The 25366-nt window shown below is 40.4% G+C and overlaps 1 protein-coding gene across 1 annotated transcript; it reads left to right on the plus strand.

Annotated features, from left to right (window-relative positions):
* suclg1 (succinate-CoA ligase GDP/ADP-forming subunit alph) lies at positions 1-25366 on the plus strand. Its single transcript, XM_063476231.1, has 9 exons — positions 1-129; positions 1994-2094; positions 5276-5392; positions 5624-5836; positions 6267-6324; positions 7583-7666; positions 10227-10378; positions 14662-14850; positions 24682-25366. The coding sequence occupies exons 1-9, from the start codon at positions 96-98 to the stop codon at positions 24706-24708; spliced, it is 975 nt and encodes a 324-aa protein (XP_063332301.1). The 5' UTR covers positions 1-95; the 3' UTR covers positions 24709-25366.

Genomic DNA, 25366 nt, shown 5'->3' on the forward strand with positions numbered 1-25366 from the left:
TCTTTAAAACTCTCGATTCCACCGGGATGTTTATGGTCAACTAAGATCCGTGTGAGAGGTCTTCAGTCTCCAGTGTCATTGGTGAATGACCGAAGATGTCTCACAGCAGGTTGTTTGCTAGGCTGCTTTGTAAGTATTGTAGCAAACAATAGTTTAGTCATACAAATTGTTTGACAGTTTGCTTTCGGTATCACACGTATACTTACCGTCTGTGTGCTCTACATTAGCTTTGCAGGCACGTATAGTTTTGCACCGGCTAGCAAGGCTCCTGTGGGTTGGCTGTCAGGGGGCTTACACGTTAGTTAGCCACGTTAGCCTGGAGACCGTAGAAGAATGCAGGGAAAACTTACTGACAGTTAGCAGGACCTTAGCCTTACGCTAAGTAAAATCTAACTTTAAGCACCTACCACCCTGCTTCCGGACAAGTGTTAATTGTTGATCGTTGATCTTTGACCTTGCATGTCTTGTGAACTACAACGTCAGTGTGTGACAGCAGGTTCATCAGCCCATGTTGGGTTTTTTTGTTTTGTTTTTTATCGAGCAGTAACTGAAAGCAGCTAAATGAACTTTTTGAGGCAGTTTATTTGCTTATGTTACTTTCTTACAGTTAAAAAAAATTAAAAATAAGTTTGCATTAGATTTTAGAAGGCGACATAACTTTAATTTAGTACGCCTTTCTTGAGACTTTAGCTAAGATGAACGTTGCTTATCTCACTGATAAATTGTGTCTTGTGGGAGGTTTGAAAGCGGGCCAAAGTTCAGTTAGTCAGACTGCTGGTTAATGTTAGCCCAGTCACAAACACGTGTTAGGGCTGAACTGAAAAAGAAAAACAGGAATGATTTGGGGGCATTTGGGCTACAGAGCAGTGTGTTCGGCAAAAGAAGCCTGTGAGTTTATTTGTTTTAACCTGTAGAGATCGCGGTGTCATATTATTTATTTTGGCAGTGTCATCTTAGTAAATAGGCTGCACCTTTATTTTTGAATAGTAGCTTCACAAAGTGAGTAAGAGGGAAGAAAAGATCACCACAAGACAAGCTCGAGTCTCACATGACATTGAAGGAACTGCAAGAACTGAAATAATAATTGTTATTAGTCAGACAGATGCAGTTTTAATATAATTAATATTTGTATAGTGTGTAAGCACAATAAGAAAATACATTGATCTTTTTCTTGCAGTTGGATGTGAATTGTAAAATGTAAAAACACTTAGCTACCCATTTGCTACTTGGAGACTGATGAGCTTTAATTTATATTAATGTCACTATCAGTTCTGCTTATATTTGATTCTTTATTGATTTCCGTGGTAATTTTCTGCTGTGAGGGGAGTTTAACTACATAGTCTTTTGACATTAATGCAGTAGTATAGTAGTAAAAGTGTCTCATAGCCATGTTGTGAGTAGTGCAGCATATTTCTCGTTTTACCTGTTAGGTGAGATTATGTAATACCTACAGTCTTTGTCTTATCAGATGCCTCGCAACGTGCATAAACCTTGATTAAAGTTCTTCAACTGAGTCGGGACCTGAATGTGACCTGCAGCTGCTGGACACATATTGTTACACCAAACACTAACTAACTTGTAATGCCTCCGCAGGTTAACTAAAATTATCATAAAACTGAACAAAAGTCTTAAAAATTGAGTGGGGTTTTTTTTGGTAACATTTTCTGTAAAACATATCTCTTTAAGTCTTAAAAGAAAGTTTTAAATGTTGCTCAGCAACTTTGAAGGATAGTTGGAGGGTAAAAGATTGTTGCCAAAAACAGTGTGGAGCGTAGGGTTCCCCAGAAAGGTAAATATTTGATTAAACACTTTGCTGTCCACTGTGAGAAGAGTGGTTTAGGATCTGTTCAGATCTGAGAGAAACTGCAGTTTACTTGTTGCAAAACATGTCTCCTTTGACCAAAACAGGTTTAATGTGTAATCTTGTCTGTATGTTAAGTTCTCACAAATAACAAAAAAAACCTCTGTTTTCCCTTTTTTCTCCGTCCATTAGTGCAGCACAGTGGAGTCAGACACTGCTACACAGGCACAAGAAAGAACCTGTACATCGACAAGAACACGAAGGTCATCTGCCAAGGTTTCACGGGGAAGCAGGTTTGGACTGAAAACATCTCGTTATTTTTGCTTCACATCAGTTTAAGTTACTGCAATCTTGTTGTGAAATCTCAGGTTTTCCTTACTGCACACACAATTCCTCATTTTTATTTTTTTTTTGTATGTCAAAGACTTTCTGTATGAGTAAGATTACCAGAAGGACATTTTAAAAGTTCATCTCCATCAGCTGTAAAAATCTCATTCTTTGTTTCTGCCTAAATTCAGTTTTGTTTTAATGGCACAAGTTATGTCAGTGTAGTTCAAGTTAATTTTATGTTTACAGCCTAGTAAGTCTTTTGTGTCTTAGAGATTTGTCTCAGACCTTTTAGCATTAAAACCTTGGCTAAGATGAAGAAAAGCTCCTGCATTGCCCCAAGGAGAGCAGAATCCTTTATTACTCCTTAACAACCGAAACATAGTCCTTACTCTGTTCTCTCAGGGCACATAGTCATGTCAAAACAGATTGACAAAACAGAGAATCATAATTTCACTAACAATTTAAAAGTTGTTTAAAAGGTTTAAAATGGAATCAAATACTGTACTGTGCAAAAGCCTTGGTCTGCTGCTCATTTTGCTTTGTTTTGTTGGGAAAATGGAAAGTAAGTGCAGAGCTTTTTTAAAACATGTGCAAACATTCAGGGAATAATCAGCAATAGTTCTCCAGGCTTCTCGAAGGTCATTCAAAGCTGTTTTGAATGACCTTCTGATGTTAACTGCTTTTTGTTCTGTTCCTAATAGAGTTAAGGTCCAGACTCTGAGGATTTTCCTGTGTTCATAAGTCCAACACTTATGAACTGTTGGCAAGATTTCCAACACCACTGGCTGAAATGCAGCCCCAAACCATGACACAGCCTGCACCTGCTTTAAACCAAAAATTTCACACGTGGATTCATCACTCCATAGGACTCTTTTACATTTGACTTTCAGTCCAATTCTTGTGTACCTGTGGGACATGACTTCCAGCGAGTCTATTTCTGATGAGGCATCAGTGATCAGTTGAGGATCAACTGAAGGGCTGGTGCATGTTTTTGCTGGATTTCTTACATCCAGACTTTCGGATACTCTTCATATGCTGTAGAGCTTTAAGCTTTGCCATCACTACAATTTAAAACAGTTTTTTTAAAACCTTTTTTTTCTGTGCTATGTAAACACAATGCTGGTTTGTCCCTTGAGCTGTGTTCATAGGTCAGTGTCAAGAACTGGGCTATAAATGAGTGAAAAAACATTCAGTGTCCAAAGAACAGCTTTGAAAGACCTTCAAAAAGCTCAGAGAACTATTGTTCAAGAGCACCTTAAAAATACAAGAAAGCCTGGCTCCTTTGAAGTAAAGTACAAAGAAATAAGGGGTGGCTCAAGGCTTTGCGGCACTGTAATAATTTAAATAGTTAAAGTTAGCAAAATGTAAAAGTGTTTGGTAAAAAGTCCCTGATGCGAAGTTTGTGTCAATGCTGGAACACTTGATACTGCTGTGATTCTGCTGTTTGCTGTGGATTTTGTGTGTTTGTTTCAACCTTATAAATCAAGTTTGATCCTTTAATTATTCCAGCTTATTCTTAAATAGAAAATAATTTTCATTTTTAATTTGACTTGTCCCCCACCTCCCCCCACAACTACCCTTTATCATGGTTTTAACCAAGCTTAACTCTGCTTGGCAGATTGTTGATCCTTTGATTTATTTATTATTTTTTCCGTGCATGAAAAACCTTATGTGATTTGCTTTGAAAAGTGGCAGTGAAGGAGAATTACAATCTTCTTGGCAAGTGTGTTCAACAAGCCAGAAACGTGGACTTCACAGATTTATATTCCCTCTCCCCCGCCCCGCGTCCTTCCTCACATTTCATTTTTCATCTTCCATTTTCTCTTCAACATAATAAAAGGTTGTTAAATATAGTTCTAGTGAACACTCTGGGTAATTAGAAAAGGATGAGAAATGAAGCAAGTGCTATTGAGTGCACATTGCCGTGTCTTCCTGGCTTGATAAGCAAGCCATTTTTCAAAATTATTGTACCAACATTTGCGATAATAATGACCGGCAAAAACAGCAAAGTTAGCAGGGTGAAGAACTATATTACAAATGGGCAGGAAAATGCTGATTCATAGCTTCTAATTCCTCTTAATAGGCTGGTTATAATTTTTACATTAAGGTCATTTATTTGCGCTTGTAGTTACGGTCTGTGCTGCTCCATCTACATTGTTTCAGCCTCTCGAGTGATAATTAACTGACTGCACACAGATAGGATTCGTTCAGCAGAAAATCAGTTCGGTCTGACTTCGTGAGCTCATTTTCTGCGAAGGTGCAACTGAGGTTCAGTTAAATTATTCTTTCTCAGATCTACAAAATGCATTGTGATCCCTTAGTGTTACTGCGGCTGTATCCTGTTCATTGAAGTAAGTCTTAAAACATGTGTACGGCACATATATTGTTTGCCAGTTGCTTCCAGCTCTTTACTGAAACTGTAGTTTGATCATGTGAAATATTATAAATGTTCTGTTTACGTGTAGGTGTGGAAGGTAAAATTGAAAGTGTCTTACAGCATTCACAGACTGTCAGAAACAGCCTATTTGTGTTTGCAGATCAAGTATTAGTGCATCATAATGTGTATACTCTTGAGATTTAACTATGCTTAACCCGATGCTTGAGCTTGGATGTCTGAGATTATCATATTTTACGCGTTTCTATGGGCAGGGTTGAAGCAAAGTGTTGAATCACCTTCCTGCGTGTCTAGAATAAAATGCACAAACCTTGGCAGTGCAGCACGACATGTTCTCCGTGGCCCACATGGAAGTGACAGTGTGTGAAATATTTTGTAAACTAACTTTCTTGGGAGATATTTCACACTCGGCGCTGGCGACTATCCAACGCTGCTTTTGATTTGTTTTTCAAATGTTCTGCTAGGAGATTAAACTTAGCTTACATCATTACTCATTTGTCAAGATCATTTAGATTCCTTCTCATTGAATATATTTACCGGTGCCTTCACCCCCTGCTAGAATCCAGCCTAGTTTCTGTATTTATCCTTTTTCTCAGCAGCACCGGTGATTAATCTTGGATGGCATCATATTTCCTACTTCCACTCTGTCTGCAATGATATCTCAATGTTGGTGCCGTAGAAGTGGCTGTACCCATTTCATTACACATGTGTACACAAACTGATTGCGCTCTCTTCCTCTTCACTTGTAGGGGACGTTTCACAGTCAGCAGGCTCTCGACTATGGCTCCCAGTTAGTTGGAGGAGTTTCCCCTGGCAAGGGTGGCAAGACCCACCTTGGCCTGCCAGTTTTTAACTCTGTGAAGGAGGTGTGTGTGACTCCTTGTCTAATTGTGTTGTAATTGTGCTTGTCGCTGTTGTAATTCTTTTTAAAAACAAGAACTAAAATATGTAGTTTGTATTCTTCCTACTGTGATCCTTTGCAGATGGATTTTTGTAACAAAACATTAGGTGGCACTGTTTCATAACTTGAGAATGTCCCTTTTTTTTTTTTTTTTTTTTTTCGATGCAATGCCAATGCCTTTTATTCTTTGCTTCAGGCAAAGCAGGGCACAGGGGCAGACGCCTCTGTGATTTATGTACCTCCTCCATTCGCGGCAGCAGCCATCATTGAGGCCATTGACGCAGAGATACCTCTGGTGGTGTGCATCACTGAGGGCATCCCCCAGCAGGACATGGTTAAAGTCAAACATAAGCTTCTGCGCCAGAGCGCTACTCGCCTCATAGGCCCAAACTGCCCAGGAGTCATTAATGTAAGTGCATACATAAATACACAGCGGAGGACAAATATACTTATTTCTATTTCTTTTTTTTTTGTGAGTGGGGGTGGCTGAGAGGGTTGAAAGCCCAAATTCCTTCTCATGGAGTCCCTGAGATTTAATGCATTAATAATAACAGTGATTTTTTTTTCTTTTTAATATCATGGGAGTTTATCCAGTAGATAAAATGGAGAAAATGACAAATGAATGTCTTTTTAAAAATTGTTATTTATTATATTATTATTACTTATTGTTATAGAAGAAAAAGTTTAAAAACAGGTTTTTAAATTTAAAAAAATTACAATGAAGTAATAATGAACTGCAAATGAACAAAAATCATGATTTAACACTGTCATAAATTATAAAACAATGTGTTTTGTTTTAGATATACAATGAAATATGTGGGTTTTATTTGTTTTCTCAGCCCGGGGAATGTAAGATTGGCATCATGCCAGGCCACATTCACAAGAAAGGAAGAATCGGTGAGTGGTGATGTGTCTAAGGTGACACAGGCAAAAGCTTTAAACATTTAGCTTAATTGAATATAACTTTAAAATGCCAAAAGTTATTGTATTTAAGAATGTGTGAAATCTAGAGAGCTTACATGGTGTTGTATGCCCTCACTGGCTACTTTAAATAGGCACACCTTGCCAGTATCAGGTTGGACTCCCTTTCAACTTCAGAACCTTCTTAATTCTTCATGGCACAAATTTAACAAGATGCTGGAAACATTTCTTAGAGATTCGACTGCTGTAACAGAAGTTAAGACTTCTCAGACCAGTCAACCTTTTTTCCCCAATCTTCTGTGGTCCAGTGCAAATTGTCACCACAGTTTCCTTTTTTCTGTTCATGAGTGGTATCTACTGCTGCTGTAATCCTTTTGCTTCAAGGTTTGAAGAGTTGTGTATTTAGAGATACTCTTCTGCATACCTTGGTTGTAACGAGTGGTAATTTGAGTTACTGTTGCCTTCCTATTAACCTAAGGCACTCTGGCTATTCTCCTCTGGCATCAACAAGGCATTTTCACCTGGAGACCTGCCTGTCATCGGATATTCTCTCTTTTTTACACCATTCTTTGTAAGCCCTAAAGATGGGAATCCCAGCAGATCAACAGGTTTTTTTGAAATACTCAGATCAGTACATCAGGCAATTAAAAACCATGGATCGCTCAGGCACTTAAAATCACTTTTTTTTTCTCATTCTAATGACTGAGTTGCTGCCGTGTGATTGGCTCACTAGATATTTGTGCTAACTAGTAGTTGAACAGGGACACTCAATAAAGAGGTCAAAATTCAAAATGAATAACACTCACCTGTTGGATCAGGCTTCTCCAACCACAGTCATTAAATGGCTGAAGAAAAACACTCTGCCTTTCTTTCCAGGTTGAACTTTTTTTCCCTTCTTTTTTTTAACACAGCACTATTTAGATCTTACATCGAGCTCCTGCTGTTGACAGCTTGACGTGCAACATGTGCTGCCGGCTAGTGAACCTTTACAGGAAGTCTGTTATATATGTAGTAAATCGCCTGCCATTCATTATTATTATTATTATTTTTCTTACCGCAGCATAGAGGGAGCAGCTGTTATGATGGTGATCCGTTTTGTATTTTATGTCTTGGTGAAAAGATGCTGACAAATAAATGGCAGCTGCATTTTATTTTATTATATCACCTTTGACCAATATTTCTTTTAATGATGTTTAAGTGTAAGTAAAGAAACCTAAGAAATTCTTTCTTTCAGGCATTGTTTCTAGATCGGGTACCCTGACATATGAAGCTGTGCATCAAACTACGCAAGTAGGCCTGGGCCAGTCACTCTGTGTTGGTAAGCTACCAATGACTTTTGGCGTATTAAGTTTAAACTGAACACGCAGTGCTGCTGAATGTATTTTTATATCTGTGCAACATAAAACAAGCTTTTAACTGCTCGAAGTAGATGCCAGGGAGATTTTGTAGGCATGAACAGAGAGAATTTTATATTAGTATGTGCTGCATTTGGTTTGAAGACATGCTGGTCACTTATTACCAAGCACTCAACATCACATCCTTATATTTAATTTAAGCCTCACTGTGAATGTTGGCAGGACCTTAGACGTGATAAGATATTAGACTTTCATCTTTAATAATTACTCCAGAGATTAAAAAAAAAAAAGAATATTTTACAGGACTCGGTAGAAATAGGAAGGTGATCTTCCAAGTTCACCTTGCTCTAAAACTCATCAGATGCTAATACATTTCAGCAAATAGCTCAGACGTTTTCTAATAAAAAGGCACTTTTCTGATCAGTGCTCAGAATATTCCTCTCAGATCTGAGCATTAAAGGTGCTACTATCTTTGAAGAGCCCTATTGAGATCGGACAGATCCGTTGAGTGGCTCAGATGAATGTAGAAACTTACTTTCAAAAGTCTTTGTCCTGAAAATCTTAAGGGTGGTGTTTTTCATCTCACTCGCTCATCTATAGCAGGTACATAAAATGTGATTGTGTACCATATATCTTAAATATATCTTTTTTTCTCTTAAATTCATGCTTCTTTTGTTTTTTAGGTACATCACAAAAAAGACAATGCTAGTTTTTACACATTCTGTAAAATAATGGCACATTTATTACAAATGTTTGAAAAGCTGGTAAATAAAAGCAGATAAAGGATTGCAGGTAATATCATATTTTCTGCATATCTCACAAGTTTATAGATGTGGGACTTTCCATTACCCACCCATCTGTTTATTACCCTACTTTCTCTGCAGTTTCTCATAGCCTTGTTTTAATAATTCATTGATTTACAGCATGGATTAACAACACATGCTGCTTGATAGCACAACCTGTGACATTTTCCCAAACTCTGTTTCCTGCTGTTTAAAAACCCAGTGTATTCATTCATCAATTTTGTATCGCTGCCTATTGTTATTCACAGTATGAGCATCAGCATGTTTGCTTTCTAGGAGGCAGCTCAGAATATCTGTTTAAATTTTATTAGAACATCTTGACATTCGGTAATGACACAATCACATCCAGCTCTGTTACATCTTGGCAAAACATCAAAAGATTAACTGTTTTACAAAAACAAATTCTTTTGGCCAACTTGTGTGCCACCAGAAAATCCATATCAAAGAGCTACTTGGACTCTGGAATTAAATGAAAAACAACTTGGCTTCATCATTATTTAGACATTTTAATTATGGAGTGTCCTCTAGCCAGACTTCATAAAGCTAGTGCCGCAACAGTATTAAATATTGTAGAGTTCATTAAACGGAGTTTATTGGTGGGTCTGCTCGTGACTTCTGAAGTTTGAGTATGACCTAGGGGCTACAGCAAATTACAGTTAATGCAATATTTAATATCACTGTCATCTTTGTTGCTGTTAATGTGGGTGCGCTTTGATTAGTATGCATGTAATTTTTTTTTCTTGGTGTTGCCAGGTTTTCTAATGGTGTGAATATAAATTAAGAAGACATTGAGTCTGTGGAGATTTGTCTTGTGGATATTTGCCCATGCTTTTGTAGATCCTGATGGAAAGTATTGTTAAAAATGATTATTGCACCCTTGTGGTTTTCAAAAGCTTTGTAATTTTTGTTTCCTGGATATGAAACGAAAGACATTAAAGTACCACACAGAGATGTAGATGATTTGGGACAATTGAGGTAAAACTGAAAAATGATTGAGAATGTTTGTTTTTTGACTCTGTCCAGTTTAACTTTTTTTTCTCCCCTAACAAAATGTCTCAGAAATGACTCTGCAGTTATTTTTAGTTTTATAGAGCTTTACAGCGTTTCCAGCTCATTGCTTTAGCTCTCTGTCGCTGGTCTCCTAGAGCTGGTTCCACGGAGAGCAGGCAGCTGTTGCAAAAAAAAAAAAAAACGTGATAAACCCAGCATCAAAGTGCAGACTGATGAAGTTGGTAGCTAACTGAAGCTATATAAATTAAGCTTTTTAAAATCTTCTGTCTGTGTAAGTGTCAGGGATCATGTATTGATGTGTTGGCCGAATATCGGCCATGTTGATGCTGGCATTGCAAGTAGTAGGACATTTAAAGGATCAGTGTCCAATGTTTATTTGTTGTGCAGAGTCAATTTTGCCCTGCCGAAATGCTAAACTACAGCTTAAAAGTCACTTGACATACAGTATATTGTACATCATTTGCTAATCAAGGCACTGCTCAATGAAAATGAGACCAGATTTACAGGGAAGTTAAATCAGTTAATATTAATTGTTGTGGTGTGAAACAGTCCGGGCAAAGCATCCCCAGATTATCTTGGTAGTGGTTATCGGATGTTGTTGACATGAAGCTGGCTTCCAGCGGCTGCTTATTTGATGAAGCCTGAACAACCATGTGATCCTCATTTGCAGGCATTATCATTATCAAGTGTTTGCTTTGTCTCCTGCAAGGTATTGGCGGGGATCCATTTAATGGCACAAACTTCATAGACTGTCTGGAGGTGTTCCTGCAGGATCCCAAGACGGAGGGCATTATTCTTATTGGAGAAATTGGAGGAAATGCAGAGGAGAATGCAGCAGAGTACCTGAAACAGCACAACTCTGTAAGGAAATGACACACTGGACACCCATAATCTCACTTCACTCTCCTGCTAATATCCCCTCACACAGCGCTTCACCTTAACACATATATCTGTTCTTATAAAAAATTTATCCTTTTCTGAATTAGCTCTCAGTTATGCCCTTTCAAAATATGTCAGCTCAAGTGAAGACTGGAAGCCATCATACGAGGAGCGTGTCTCTTTTTGATCGTATCTTCAGGCTGGCTTTCTTACTTCTCTGTGTCAGTGTGATTTGTATGATCAAGATAAGCTGACAGATGGGGTGAAGGTATGATTCACAGGACATGTTCTGAAATCAGCAGTGCTGAAGTGAACCTTTTGTGATGCCCACATATGATAAAGAGTGGGGTGAGGATTGACTTGTGTATCCCAGTGGCTGTGAACTTGTGTATATTTAAAAAAAAAAAAAATTTCGAGGTCTGAACTTGGTGTTTTGCAGAATACTTTTAGCCTGTTAATTTTTCCGTGTGCATGTGTTTGCTTCTGTGTCCGCGTGCGCGCTTATGGTGCTCTCGAGCTGAGAAATGAATTTGATTTGCCCTCAGCTTCTCTAATGCATGCAAATCTCCTCCTGGCGTCTCAGGAGAATAACTTCTCACACTCAACAAATAAAGTACAAACACCCGCCACCCAATCACCCAGAGTGTTGACAGGAAGGGACAGTTCAAATGAAACACATGCAAGAAAAAGCCCAGCAGAGCGTGGGAGTAAGCTGCAGATCTCATGTTGAAAGTTAATTGTGTAGAACATCGTACATAAAATGGATTCTTTAACTGTAGTAGTTGAAAAAGGGCAAAGGGATATCTGAAGACATTGTTTTTACTTTAACTCAACTTTTCTAGATTTGGATGCATTCAGATTCAAGTCACTGATGCACTGCCAGCGGTGTGCTCCCATAAGTGAAAATTGCATTAATGAAAATGGCAGTGTCTGGAATAAGCAGTAGGCTACCTTAAAATAAAATGTTAATACGCGTAAGTATGTTTTGCTTCTGTCAGTATCTTCTTGGCTTTAATCGCAGGGTGGAAAACTCCAAAACCTAGTCCAATAAACTTTCAGTTTGATCTGAAACTTGGATTTATCTAAAATAAGGTTTAAGGTGAGTGGAGGGAAAAAGAACATATCAAATATTATTGTTTAGTGTCAAGCACATTATAAAACAGGCAATGTGCGTCATCAGGGTAGCGTAGGTGTGATTTGATTAAATTTGATTGACAGCAGTGATATAAGCGATCAACCCACCTTCTGTCTTGTTCCAAACTAAATCCCACATTTAAGATTGGTTTGTCAATTTGGAAAGGGTCTGGAGCTGTGCTCATGAGCATTAATCTTACACATCTCTCTAATGGCCATTGTTTGATATTCTGGTATTTGGTTTGATCTCCTCTGATAGATTTGTGATTTTTCAAAAAGGCTCTTATTTTTATTAATCTTATTTTGGATTTGAACACAGAGCTGTCATAGTCTTTGGATTTCCATCTTTCAGTATCATTGGTGCCTTGCCATCACCTTCTACCAGCAGCTGTAGATATGCTCACTACCAGACCAACATGACGTCACATGTCGTCACATAAACTATGACATGATATGACCATCCCTAGAGCTCAGCACATCTAGCAGAGTTCATAAATCATGGAGGTCATTCTTGTTTCTGTTTGTTTTTTAGGGTTTTTTACAGTATAAATCGATCAGTTTTTTTTATTTGCTAAAATTTCGACCCACCCACACACCACCACCAGCACCACCATAAATCTACTATTCTCGGGTCTTTTAGCGTGGTTACATCATCCACTCTATTTTTATATAACCAGACCTCCGAACTGATTCGACATCTTTCAAAAACAGTTTCATACTCCATAATAACTGGGTTTTATTGAAGGGATGCGTTTTATTTTTAGCAAATTATTATTTTTCCCAGCTGAGCCCTGGCTGAACCTGGCACAACACAGCCATTACAGGAAAGATTAAAATATCTCATGTGAAATAAACAAAACAGTTTTGTGTTGAGCTATTTCAGATGAGTATGTATTCACAGAGGGCCACATTACTCATTTCAAGACGTTAAACCCGAAACTGTTTCTTAAATGCCCCGTTTTGCATTAGCTTGACAAATTGTGCCGCATTGGACACGTTGTGTATTCAGTGCCCATTGAAATTAAAGGTTGAGTGTCATGATTGATTTATGTCATGCAACATTTAATAAATTGATCTCCTGATGTGCGAACGACATATTAGACCAAAAGGTGAGAAAGTATTGATTTCAGTATCCATCAGTGTTACAGCAGAGTTACTGCACACTATTTTGTCTACCGCTGCTTTAATTCAGTGAAATTCAAGAAAACAAACTCATACTTCCCACTAGGTTCTGCTGTCAGATTTTATGATGCAGGGCATATGTCAGCATTAAGCCTTCATTGGTGTTGATGCCCTCTATTGCCAAGAAAAAAGTGGTTTTATAACATCACCTGTATCAGCGGTTTATCAATACAAGAGTCTCACAGGCTTTCTAACAGAAAAAGGCTTTCCACGCCATATTAAAATTGGGTCACGCATATCAAATATGTCATAGTATTTGGCACCTCGACTACTGTGGTGGGTATGTATAAATAAAATGTCCTCACCCCATCTCCACTGACCTTTTAAATAAGCATTTTGTTCTGTGAAAAAAAAAAAAACCCTGAAAATTAAGGAAGGCTGTAGTTTGGATGAAGTCTGAAGTTGAAGCGCTGGTACATGTTATTTACACCCCGCCTTCATCATGTTGGTGAGGCCACCTGCGTGTCCCAGTTTTACTTTTAAGCTTATGAAAACAATTCCTCAATTTAGAGCAGGTTATTTTGTGTTTATAGAACAAAGGCGTTTTCCAGTCATGTTGGCACAGAGGAGGTGTTAGAACGTTATATTTTGCGATTGGTCTCATAATTAAGGTAATAAATCTGTACAGCTAACAGTGGAAGACAAAAGACGGGTAAAGGGATATTGTAATATGACACCCTTCCCTGTATGAGTTGTTACTTGGAGCCCGGGGAAGCAGGGATTAATGGAGTAATTAAACCTCTTGCGTTTGAGGTAGATTTAAGACTTGATCCACACGAGGTTGGTTTGTTTATTTAGAACGTGATTTGACTCCTGAATACTGAGTGGGCTGTTTGTGCTAATTTGTTTTTATGCATACATTTTCGACGCATAGAACAGATGCTTCCAACATATTTAGAGTACTTTAAAATGATGTTCCCTCCCTATTTTCATTTCCCTGTTAACTATTCAAGTGTTAATGCCTCATTAGTGGTGCATTTCTGAGCCAAGGTCCTCAGCATTTCCCCGGCTGGTATATGTCCTGTGAGTCTTAATTATCAGAAGTCATCTCTAGTATATATTAGTAGCTGCCATTTTGTTCCTGCCAGTGTCAGGTTTGAATCTGAAGCTGAAATGGCAGTTTGAAGTGGGTGTCTTTGAAGGACCTCACTATATTGCTGTAAAGGCTGTAAAGCATGCCACATTCACGCTCTGAAAGCAGCTCGCCGGATGAGCCACAGCCTCTGTTGAAAGCACAGGACTAAGGCTGCGTGCGTGCACTTGTGTTTGTTTGTGCGCTAGTTTAAATTTGTGCATGCGCACACGCACCGAGCCGTCCTCTGCAATTATGTTGTTATTCCTAAGTATGAAATATTAGCTGCTGTCCATGTGCGCGCGCACAGGCACACACACACACACGCGCGCGCGCACACACACACACACACACACACACACACACACACACACACACACACAGTCCCCCTTGCTAGTTGTGTTATTGGTGAAGATGAAATATTAGCTCTCTTCACCTTGGAAATGATCTTAACTGTTGAATGTATCATCCATCAGTGAGAAAGCAGTATAGATGGGTACTGAGCTAATCAGTGCCTACATGACTAATTACCATTTTAGAAATGAGATGATATGAAACGGCGGGAGCCTGAACCCCTATCTGGTCATACACCAACCCATGCAATTAAATGGCTTGATTGACCCTTTGTTTTAATATTGCAGACTGAGACAGAGATGGCGGGTTAGACAAGCCTGTTATCATGGGATTCTCTAATAGGAGGACGCGGGGTGTTTCTAATGAATGAATAAAATGCAGGTGCAGAAAGAGGATTCAACTTTTCTCTTCTTGTGCTTTCTGACGCTATTTGCATCTGACACTTTCTCTTGAGCAGTTTCCCCTTTTCTGTGCATCTTCACCCCATTTTTATGTTCAGATTTTCCTTTTCCTCCTTTTCCAGGGTGATAATTCAAAGCCTGTGGTATCCTTCATCGCTGGTCTAACTGCTCCTCCTGGCCGTAGAATGGGCCATGCTGGCGCCATCATCGCTGGCGGAAAGGGTGGAGCCAAAGAGAAGATTGCAGCCCTCCAGTCAGCTGGAGTTGTAGTCAGCATGTCCCCTGCTCAGTTGGGCAGCACTATGTTCAAGGTGAGTCACTTGGAACAGTAAATATTCAAAGGCTCAAAGATTAGTAATCATGAACAGTGATGGAAAGTACTATAGTAAGGCTCCAGTGTGTCTGTGATTGATAACTGTCAGAAATGACTGCAGGCGACTTTAGATCAGTTGAGAACAGCAAGCTTTTTAGCTAGCAGTGCCATAAATAACAAATGCCCAGGTGGGTGTATTTGCATGGTTTTGTCGTGGTGAAATTAAGCTTGATCCAGGGCTGGTATTTGTGAGAGTAGCCCAATTTTTGTCGCCTAAAATCAGAGTCTTGCTGAAAATGAAAGGTGAAATTACATTGTCGTGTTTTTGTGGTTGTAGTCTTTAAGAAGTTAGTTTATCAGTGCAAAAACCACATCAATAGTGCACGCACGCACGCACGCACACACACACACACACACACACACACACACACACACACACACACACACACACACACACACACACTAAATATACAAACATTTCAAACCCAACTCTCTTGACTGTCTGGAGTTTTCTCTTTACCTATATCTCTATTTTCTAAATTGACCATGAATCCACATTTTAAACATTTTTCTACTGGAGGTCCATGTCCTTGGATTCTCATGAGAGATCTGGAGGATATGCATCGCACTTCTTTAAGCCCTGATGTGTTTGCAAATTAGTTGGTTAATGAGAGTTTGTTTTAGAGAAAAAGCCATAGTTATTCTTTCTTTCTTTTTTTTTCTTAGAAAAACATTATCTGTCTGCATCTATTATCATTATCAGTATTATTCAGATTAAAAACTTTAAATAAAATGTATGATGAGTTCATAAATTATGATTCAGTGCTATATATTAAACTGCTAAACCATTGATCAACAAGCTCTGTTTCATCCACCTACAGCAGTAAAATGGTGCTTATTGTTAATGAGTCAGGGAGTCCAGTGAGGTACATTAACTTTTGCAAAAGGTTTATTTTGTGTAAGGAGCACTTTTCCTTTTTGCAAAAATGCAATTTGCTGATTTACACTAATATGCTTAAACAAGGTGTTTGTATTTAAGTTCTATAATATGGTTATACTATAAAATAAAACCTATTACTTACTAATGCCCCCCCCCTTCCCCCAGAAAAAAACCAAAAAAACATATCTCTGTATTTTTCCTACTGCCAATGTTAAAATGTTAACGCCGTCATCGGGATTAAAATTTTTGGGGGGCATCTGAAGCGCAGAACGGACAAACTTTGAACAAGCTGCCCCAAATGCGTTGACAGAGACATTCAGAGTCATTCTACGCTCCTGATGGGTTGATTGCGTTAAAAATTTTAATCGCGTTAATTGTGATGATGGCGTTAACCCGTTAGTGTTGACAGCCCTGAAAAAGGAAAAAAAATGTATCTATAGTAAGGGACATAATTTTGATCCCTCCGGAATTTTTAAGTTTGGTCACATAAAGAAATTATGAGATAATTATTGTGATAGCTTTTTTTTAATGGAGGGAGACAGAAAATCACTGCAAAATCCAAGAAAAATCAATTAATATATAAATTAATTTGCTTGTCATTGATTGAAATAAGTATTTGATGTGACTTAGTACTTGGTGGAGAAACCCTTGTTGGAAAGCACAGTGATAAGATGCTTTCTAAGTTGATCACCAGGTTTGCAAGATTACAGGAGGGATTTTGGTTCACTCCTCTTTACTGAAACTCTCTAAATGATGCTTGGCAGCTTGAAGCTTCACAGTATTTCAGTAGGACTGAGGTCTGGAGACTGGATAGGTTCCTCCATGACTTTAATGTGCTTCTTTAGGCACTCCTTTGTTAGCTTCTTTGTTGTATATGATTTGGGACATTGTCATACTGGAAAAGCCACAACTAGGGACGTGTGTATTTAGTCGACTAGCCGACGTTTAATCTAATTGGTAAAATTGAATTGATGGCTTATGTCGATAAACTGTCTTAAATGTTATGCAACAGTCTGTCACCAAATGGCGCGTTGTTGATGAGAAAGCCATCAATCTGTTAATCTAGCTTTCTCTGAAAGGTGGATGGTCTCTCCCTGAGCAATAGGGTGAAGAGTTCAGTGCTTTGGGAGGGGTTCAGAGTAGAACTGCTGCTCCTCCACATCGAAGGGAGACGGCTGCTTCTTGGGTAAGGTTTTCCGGTCTGGGATATCCTACCGCGAGGAGGCCCTGGCTTAAACCAGTAGTCTTCTGCAGTCTTTTGACAGCTCTTTGGTCTCACCTGTGGTGGTGGAATGGTTGGAATAGAAGGAAGAGATTCTGTGAACAAGTGTGATTTATAAACATACTGAATTGTGATCAGGGGTATCTGTAATTCATTGGCATGTGTGCCCATGAGACACACAGATTGCAATCCATTGGTTTGGGAATTCTGGCTGGGTTTTAAGGAATAAATACTTTACCTACATGCATACATACATACAAGACTCATACAAATCTATTTGAATTTCATTGAGTGAAAAATGCATTTTTTTTCTTCTGGATTTTTAGTTGTTCTCTCTCCATTAAAACAAAACTGCCACAAAAATTAGAGACTGTTAATGTCATGTGCGAAGTTACAAATTCAGCAGGCGATCCAATAAATAATTAATCCCCCCCCCCCCAATGTGTCTGTGTGTGGATCATAGCTGATTGATAGTTAAATTTTTAACAGTATCGCATGATATGAAAATACTTATTGCTGGAATATTTAGTCATTGGTGGGAACGGTATTAAAAATGCTTCGCTTTAAACAGAAGCAAGCAGAATTCTTATTAATTTAACTATAGTCCCAAACAATTTGTCACACTTATGTTTTTTCAGATCTTTACATACATGCAATTTAAAAATTAGGACAACAAATGCATATAAAGCAAAAAATTATGATGATATCTACCCCATGCATAAATATGTGGTTCATTGTTTAATGTAGAACTAATAAAATATACTTGTTTGCATTTATTTTATTTTTAAAGTTTATGCAATGTATCAACTGATGAATAAACATATTTTAAGCATAATTACATGTAAGTGAGATTGTGGTAATTCTTCTCTTTAGTTCGCAGACCAAAATATCTTGTGATCCTGGTCACTTGTATCTCTTATCACAGTTAAAGTACTCATGTAAGGAGGTTTATTTAGTTATTTATCTCTTCTGAGTAGCAAAGGTTGAGATTGAACTTTTAATATGCTATAAAGAAAGGCAGAAGAGAAGGACAGAAATTAATAAATGTGTGTTTACTGTGGCAGAGTTGCCGGCATTGCCTCTTTATTTCAGTTTATCTCTAGGGAAGAACTGTTAACAAGATGTATAAAAAGTGAAAGCATGTATTACACCCATTCATCATCTTATACTTTCATTACCACTGCTGGCACTACTGCACGCAGATATAGATTTACATGACTTTCTTTCCCAAAGTTTAATTCATAATCATTGTGTGTAATGATGAAAAACGTGCTCATATTGCTGCACGTTGTGTTCATACATCTCTGTTAATCTCATTGACCGCCTTAATCGGAGTAATAACATGTAAGAGAAGAAAGTAGAAATAATGCTATCTCTGCAGGCAGGAACAACAACCGGGGCATTACTGTATCTGCTGACCTGCATGAACCTGAACATCAGGAGTCCAAACATGCATCTGCAGAGATCTATACATGCGACATCAAATGCAATCAGATATTATAACAGTATTTTGTGAGCTCAAGAAAACTTTATGACATTTCAGAAGGGCCAAGGTTTCAGTAAAATCTCTAATTCCAGGTATTAATAATGGTTTGACCTCTTAAACATCTTAATGGAACATGACTGCTTTTTCTTCCCACACCAATCCTCGCACCATGTTCATCATAAAAATAATCAAGTACAGACTGCAAGCTCACTTGTAAGTAGGACACAGTATACTAATAGTGCCTCCTTCTGTCATTCCTTATGTTGACATTTAAAAATTTAGTAAAAATAAAAAAATAATATTAATAATAAAATATGGCAGAATGAGGAATATTTATTCCTCAGGTGTAACTTTGGTTCTTTGTTGTTTAATGCATGTTAGAAAAGAAAATGAAACTGAACAAGGTGTACATCTTCAGCATCAAGCTGCACAAACGCAGCTGAATCGGCAGCTTTTTTTTCTATCAGAGGGAAAAGTTCAGACGGGGGATAACAGGATGAAGATTAGACGACCAGTTCATGGCTCATTTTTAACTAGAAATAAAGTCATAGCCTTAAAAGATTTAAAGCCTGAAGTTCTCTTTTTTTCCTGATATTGAACATACCATAGCCCAGACCTCCCTCTCCCCAGCCAACTTCTCCAGCTTATCCGGGGGAACACCAAGGTGTTCCCAGGCCAGACGAGAGATATAATCTCTCCAGCGTGTCCTGGGTCTGCCCCAGGGCCTCCTCCCGGTGGGACATGCCCGGAAAACCTCGCCCAGGAGGTAGGGCTGCTCAATTAATCGAATTTTAATCGTGATTACGATCTGGGCTTTCAACGATCATTAAAAATGACTGAGCCGATTATTAGCTCCTCCTCTCGCGCTGCTCCGTGTGGCAAATCGAGCGCACCTCTCTGCGTTTCGAACACACGTCACAACAATTAAGAGGACCCGAGGGAAGCTCGGAAAGCTAGGAAAGCTAAGCAGAAGTTATTTGGTGAGGAGAGGATAATGACTGCTGAAGAAAGAATGCTGTTGGTTGAAAAGAGAGGTAAAACGACTTAAGTGGTGTGGAAACATTATGGGTTCGCGGAGTCAGACGTGGATCAAGTAGACATAGTGTGGAAACTTTGCTACGGTGTCGTAGCTGCACCACAGAGCAACACTACAAATTTGTTCAATCATTTGAAGACCGCTCACAAAGTGACATACGATCAAACAATGCAGGAACATAGAGAAAAAACTCTTGACAACACCTGCTTCATCCTCACAGACTTCCATTCACGCTACCCTGTACAACGCGACTAAATATCCCACCAGCCCCCAGAGACACAAGGAGATAACAAACGCGGTAACGTTTTCCTCGCCAAAGACCACTGCTCAATTAACACAGTGAACAACCAGTATTATGCAGTATTTTGAAGTTCACTAAACATAGATGTTTACATTTTTCATTTATTTTTTATATTGCAAACATTTGCACTGTTATCAATATTTGCACACTATTTTATATTATTTTTTGACGTCTTTAAAGCCATTATTCAATACATTGTTATTGTTAAATAAATATCGTCAAATAATCGAGATCTCAATTTCAGTGAAAATAATCGTGATTATCATTTTTGCCATAATCGAGCAGCCCTACCAGGAGGCGCCCAGGGGGCATCCTAGTCAGATGCCCAAACCACCTCAACTGGCTCCTTTTGATGTGGAGGAGCAGGAGCTCTACTCTGAGCCCCTCCCGAATGGCCGAACTTCTCACCCTATCTCCAAGGGAGAGGCCAGCCAGCCACCCTTCGGAGGAAGCCCATTTCCGCCTCTTGTATTCGCGATCTCGTTCTTTCAGTCACTACCCACAGTTCGTGACCATAGGTGAGGGTAGGGGCGTAGATCGACCGGTAAATTGAGAGCTTCGCTTTTACACTCAGGTCTCTCGTCACCACAACAGACCTGTAAAGCGTCCGCATCACTGCAGCTGCTGCACCAATCCGTCTGTCGATCTCCCGCTCCCTTCTCCCATCACTCGTGAACAAGACCCCGAGATACTTGAACTCCTCCACTTGGGGCAGGGTCTCGTCCCTGACCCGGAGTGGGCACTCCACTCTTTTCCGGCTGAGGACCATGGGCTCAGATTTGGAGGTGCTGATTCTCATTCCCGCCGCTTTACACTCAGCTGCGAACCGTTCTAAGGCGAGCTGGAGGCTATCACCTGATGAAGCCAACAGGACCACATAATCGGCAAAAAGCAGAGATGAGATCCTGAGACCACCGAAGTGAAAGCCTTCTGCCACTTGGATATGCCTAGAAATTCTGTTCATAAAATTTATGAACAGAATCGGTGACAAAGGGCAGCCCTGGCGGAGCCCATCACCCACCAGGAACAAGTCCGACTTATTGCCGGCTATGCGGACCAAGCTCTTGCAACGGTCGTATAAGGACTGAATGGCCTGTAGCAATGGGCCAGACACCCCATACTCCCGGAGCACCCCCCACAGGACCCCCTGAGGGACACAGTCAAATGCCTTCTCCAAGTCCACAAAGCACATGTAGACTGGTTGGGCAAACTCCCATGCACCCTCGAGTATCCTCGAGAGGATGAAGAGCTGGTCCAGTGTTCCACGACCAGGACGAAAACCGCATTGTTCCTCCTGTATCCGAGGTTCGACTAACGGACGAACTCTCCTCTCCAGCACCCTGGCATAGACTCCAGGGAGGCTGAGGAGTGTGATTCCCCTGTAGTTGGAACACACCCTCCGGTCCCCTTTCTTAAAGATGGGGACCACCACCCCGGTCTGCCAGGCCAGGGGTGCTGCCCCTGATCTCTATGCAACATTGGAGAGACGTGTCAACCAGGACAGCCCTACAACATCCAGAGCCTTCAGGAACTCGGGGCGGACCTCGTCCACCCCAGGGGCTCTGCCACCAAGGAGTTGTTTAACTGCCTCAGTGACCTTGCCCCCGGAAATTGGCGGATCATCCCCTTCGTCCCCAGACTCTGCTTCTGCCACGGAAGACGTGTCAGTGGGATTGAGGAAATCCTCGAAGTATTCCTTGTGAGTGTCCAAAACATATGGCCTCAGGTCTGGTGATACAATTACAAAATCGATCATCGACCTGTGGCCTAGAGTGTCCTGGTGCCATGTGCACTTATGGACACTCTTATGTTCGAACATGGTGTTCGTTATGGCCAAACTGTGGTTTGAACAGAAGTCCAATAACAAAGCACCGCTCGGGTTCAGATCCGGGAGGCCGTTCCTCCCAATCACACCCTTCCAGGTCTCACTGTCATTGCCCACGTGAGCATTGTTGTCCTACTGGGAGACTTCAGAGTCCCCAGGGGGAGCACCCTCCAGTGCCCCACCCAGGGACTCCAAGAAGGCTGGGTACTCTGAACTGCCACTCGGCGCATAAGCACAGATGACAGTCAGGACCCATTCCCTGACCCGAAGGCGAAGGGAACAAACCCTCTCGTCCACTGGGAGAGACCCCAACATACCAGCAGCAAGCCGAGGGGATACCAAGATACCCACCCCGGCCCGACTCCTCTCACTAGGGGCAACTCCAGACTGAGACAGAGTCCAGCCCCTCTCCAGGAGACTGGTTCCAGAGCCCAGCCCATGCGTTGAGGTGAGCCCGACTATATCTAGCCGGTACCTCTCAACCTCACGCACTAGCTCAGGCTCCTTCCCCACCAGAGAGGTGACATTCCATGTCCCATCTGCGAGTCTTGGTAGCCGGGAATCGGTCCGCCAGGGCCTCTGCTCCTGGCCGCCGTCTGACTCACATTGCACCCGACCCCTACGGTGCCTCCTGCGGGTGGTGAGTCTGCAGGAAGATGGGCCCATGTCCCTTTTTCGGGCTGTGCCCGGCCGGGCCCCATGGACTAAGGCCCGGCCACCAGACGCTCGCCCTCAGGGCACCCTCCCCAGGCCTGGCTCCAGGGCGGGGCCCCGGTAACCCTATCCCGGGCAGGGTGAACTGTTCCCTCGATGTTTTCCTCATAAGGGTCTTCTGAATCGCTCTTTGTCTGGTCCATCACCCAGGACCAATTTGCCATGGGAGACCCTACCAGGGGGCAAAAGCCCCCAGACAACATAGCCCCTGGGATCCCTGGGACACACAAACCCCTCCACCACGATAAGGTAGCGATTCACGGAGGCGTGATATTTTATTGTGAAATATTTTATTCATCTTTACAATTTGTTTACTGCATCCTTTCTTTCCCACAGATCTCAGGATTGTGATTATCCTTTTAGTGTTTGTGCCATTTTTATTGTTTCAGCAGTGCTAGGACACCCTTTTTTATTTCTTATTCAAGTTAACTAAAAACATTTTCTTTGTGCATGTACTGTATGTTTTTGTTACAGTACAACTTCTAAACTGTTGAATCTCCAAATAACATTAAACGCACAATAAGGGGGGAAAAGAAAATCTTATGTGCACCCCACTTCAAAAAAAACCCATTTTCAACAGAGCTGCGTGGGTGTGATTTTTATCATGCAGTATTAGTTATATAAGCAAACAACCTTACAAATGTCATCAGATTCCTTTGTTGCTGAACTATGTTGGAAGTGTGTGACATCCATTTCAAAACAATCTCTGCCCACTGCAGACCAGCAAAAAATACAATAAGCTCCTGTAGGTTTCCACGTCCCACACAAAGCCAAAAATTAGTAGTAACACACTCGCAATGATAAACAAAGGCAAAATTTAGTTGCGCTGGGTGCAAGGAGAAGAAATCAGTAAACCTATATTTATCTGAGAACAACTTAATTTATATGCAAAGGAAGAATAATTATGACCTTTTACTTGTTTACAAAATCAGACAGTATTATCCTATCCCGCTGATAAAGCTGCAAAGGTTTATGGAGACACAAAAATATTGAATCTGGATTTTGTTTTTGTAATATATTTAAAAGTTAAAGCAGGCGTGCTGACCATATTTACAATGCTTGCTTTCTTCATGTATCCGCGCCCAAGTGTGTCACAGCTGTCATTGCTCGCTTGTAAAGGTTTTGCTTTTCTTTCACATTACATGTTCGTCTGCTCTCCCCAGTTTCAATCCAGGCGTGTTCTCACCTGTCGCTATTGAGTGGCAACCTCTACTTTGCTCATTTTTACTCCCCCTCTTGCTCTTGACTTGTCAACCATTAGACACTGTCTCACAAAGAAGGCTTCTTTTTTTTCTTCTTCTTTCTTTTTTTTTCTCCTCCCCCTCCCTCACAGACGGCTCTGCTTTCTTACCTTAGTGCTATGATTCCTGTCTTGTACCCTTGAGTTAGTGTCTGTTGACACGGACCAACAAAGCATCTGTCTGCTTGTCACAAACACTCCCTCTTTTTTCTTTCTTTCTTGTCACTCTTTCCAACCCATTACCCTTTTTTGTGTCCTCTAATTTCCTTTTTTTTTTTCTTTTTTTTTTTTTAGCCAAAAGCCTAACCTCCTTCCCTCTTCTAATTGTACATCATCTGTAAAGCACAAACTTGGTGAACAAGATCATGGCTCCCCAGTTCCCTCCCCCCACTCCATCTAATTGTTGCTTTAAAGAAGGCGCTTGCGTTGGCTACCGAGCATTTTACATTATTCAAACACAAGCCTGTTTCCTCCTGAAGGTGGCAGTAGACCTTCAGGTATCCAGACACCACAGAGGAATAGGCCGACATGTGCATGACTACTTGTGTGTTCTGTAGACCTGATAAATGACATTTGCATTAAGTTACTTTCCTCCTGTGGAATGGAAAATTCTCTGGGAACGACGTATTCTATCATCCTATGATTTGTGTGATATTTCCCAAATTGAATATGTAAATAGCAACATCCTCTTTAATGGCTAACATAATGCTTTCTCATTTATAGTCACATGGTTGGACCGTGCTGATAAACAGAACAACCATAACCATGCATAAATCAGATTTTTGCAGATGGTTAGTCCCTATCAATCAGAGGAAGTGTGCTGTTTTAATGCTGGCAACTGGAACTTAGTGAGATGTGCGTGCTACATGATTTGCACTCTCCAGGAAAAAAAAAACAGGCACTCCAAAGCTCTAGCCGCCTCTGTTTTCCCCCTTCAACAGCAGATCTGATACATGGGATCAAAACAGAGCTGAGTGAATTCTGCATGAATAAATCATTCACGTCTGTCTCACTTCATGTCACGTTGTTTCTTTTCTTCTTCCTCTGTGTTGTCCATCTCTGCAGGAGTTTGAGAAGAGGAAGATGTTGTAAATTGCGCAAGAAGGCAGCTGACCTCTTACCCCCTGCCTCGAAATTGAGATGAGCAGCCTGAGTCTGGAGGTGGATATGCCCCTACAGTGTCTGTAAACCCCGATTATTTCAACTACGATACACACACGAAGTGTTTATATTGTAATTTCTGCCATGAACTCATACCTTGCACATAAATGGAAAGAATAAAACGCAATGTTTTACTGGTATCCAAAAGAAATCATTGTACACAATGTAAAAGCTTTATAGATGTTTTCCTTCTCCACACAATGTCGGCAGCTTACGGATCGACGCCACAGTGATCTGTTTCGTTCTGTTCTGCTGTTCCTGCTCTGTGATGGATTTCATCACTAATTTCACTGGTTGCCCACCCGAATAAGAAACATTTCTCATATCATTTTCTAGCTGTGTCGCCTGTACTTTCACGTGGCATATGTAAGAAACAGATGTGGTCTCCTTGTAGAACGGCATTGCTGTCCCTAGATTTTTAGGCATCATTAAAGTAACTCGAGAAGTACAAATCATCACTTAAATGGGGATGCACAAGGTGCAGGCAATGTGGTATAGATACAGAAACAACTGCCAGGTGAGCATTTATGACAAAAGTGCTTCTCTATAAATTGCAATGTTAATAAATCCCACTTCTGAAAACGCCTCA

The sequence above is a fragment of the Pelmatolapia mariae genome, linkage group LG6 (assembly GCF_036321145.2).
Source record: "Pelmatolapia mariae isolate MD_Pm_ZW linkage group LG6, Pm_UMD_F_2, whole genome shotgun sequence".
NCBI classification, from domain to species: domain Eukaryota; kingdom Metazoa; phylum Chordata; class Actinopteri; order Cichliformes; family Cichlidae; genus Pelmatolapia; species Pelmatolapia mariae.

Excerpts from the sequence above, each read along its gene's own strand:
- suclg1 (XM_063476231.1), top strand. The coding sequence starts at position 96 with ATGTCTCACAGCAGGTTGTTTGCTAGGCTGCTTT. Across the intron at positions 10,379-14,661 it reads ACCTGAAACAGCACAACTCT|GGTGATAATTCAAAGCCTGT; the intron begins GTAAGGAAATGA and ends CTCCTTTTCCAG. Across the intron at positions 14,851-24,681 it reads TGGGCAGCACTATGTTCAAG|GAGTTTGAGAAGAGGAAGAT; the intron begins GTGAGTCACTTG and ends CCATCTCTGCAG.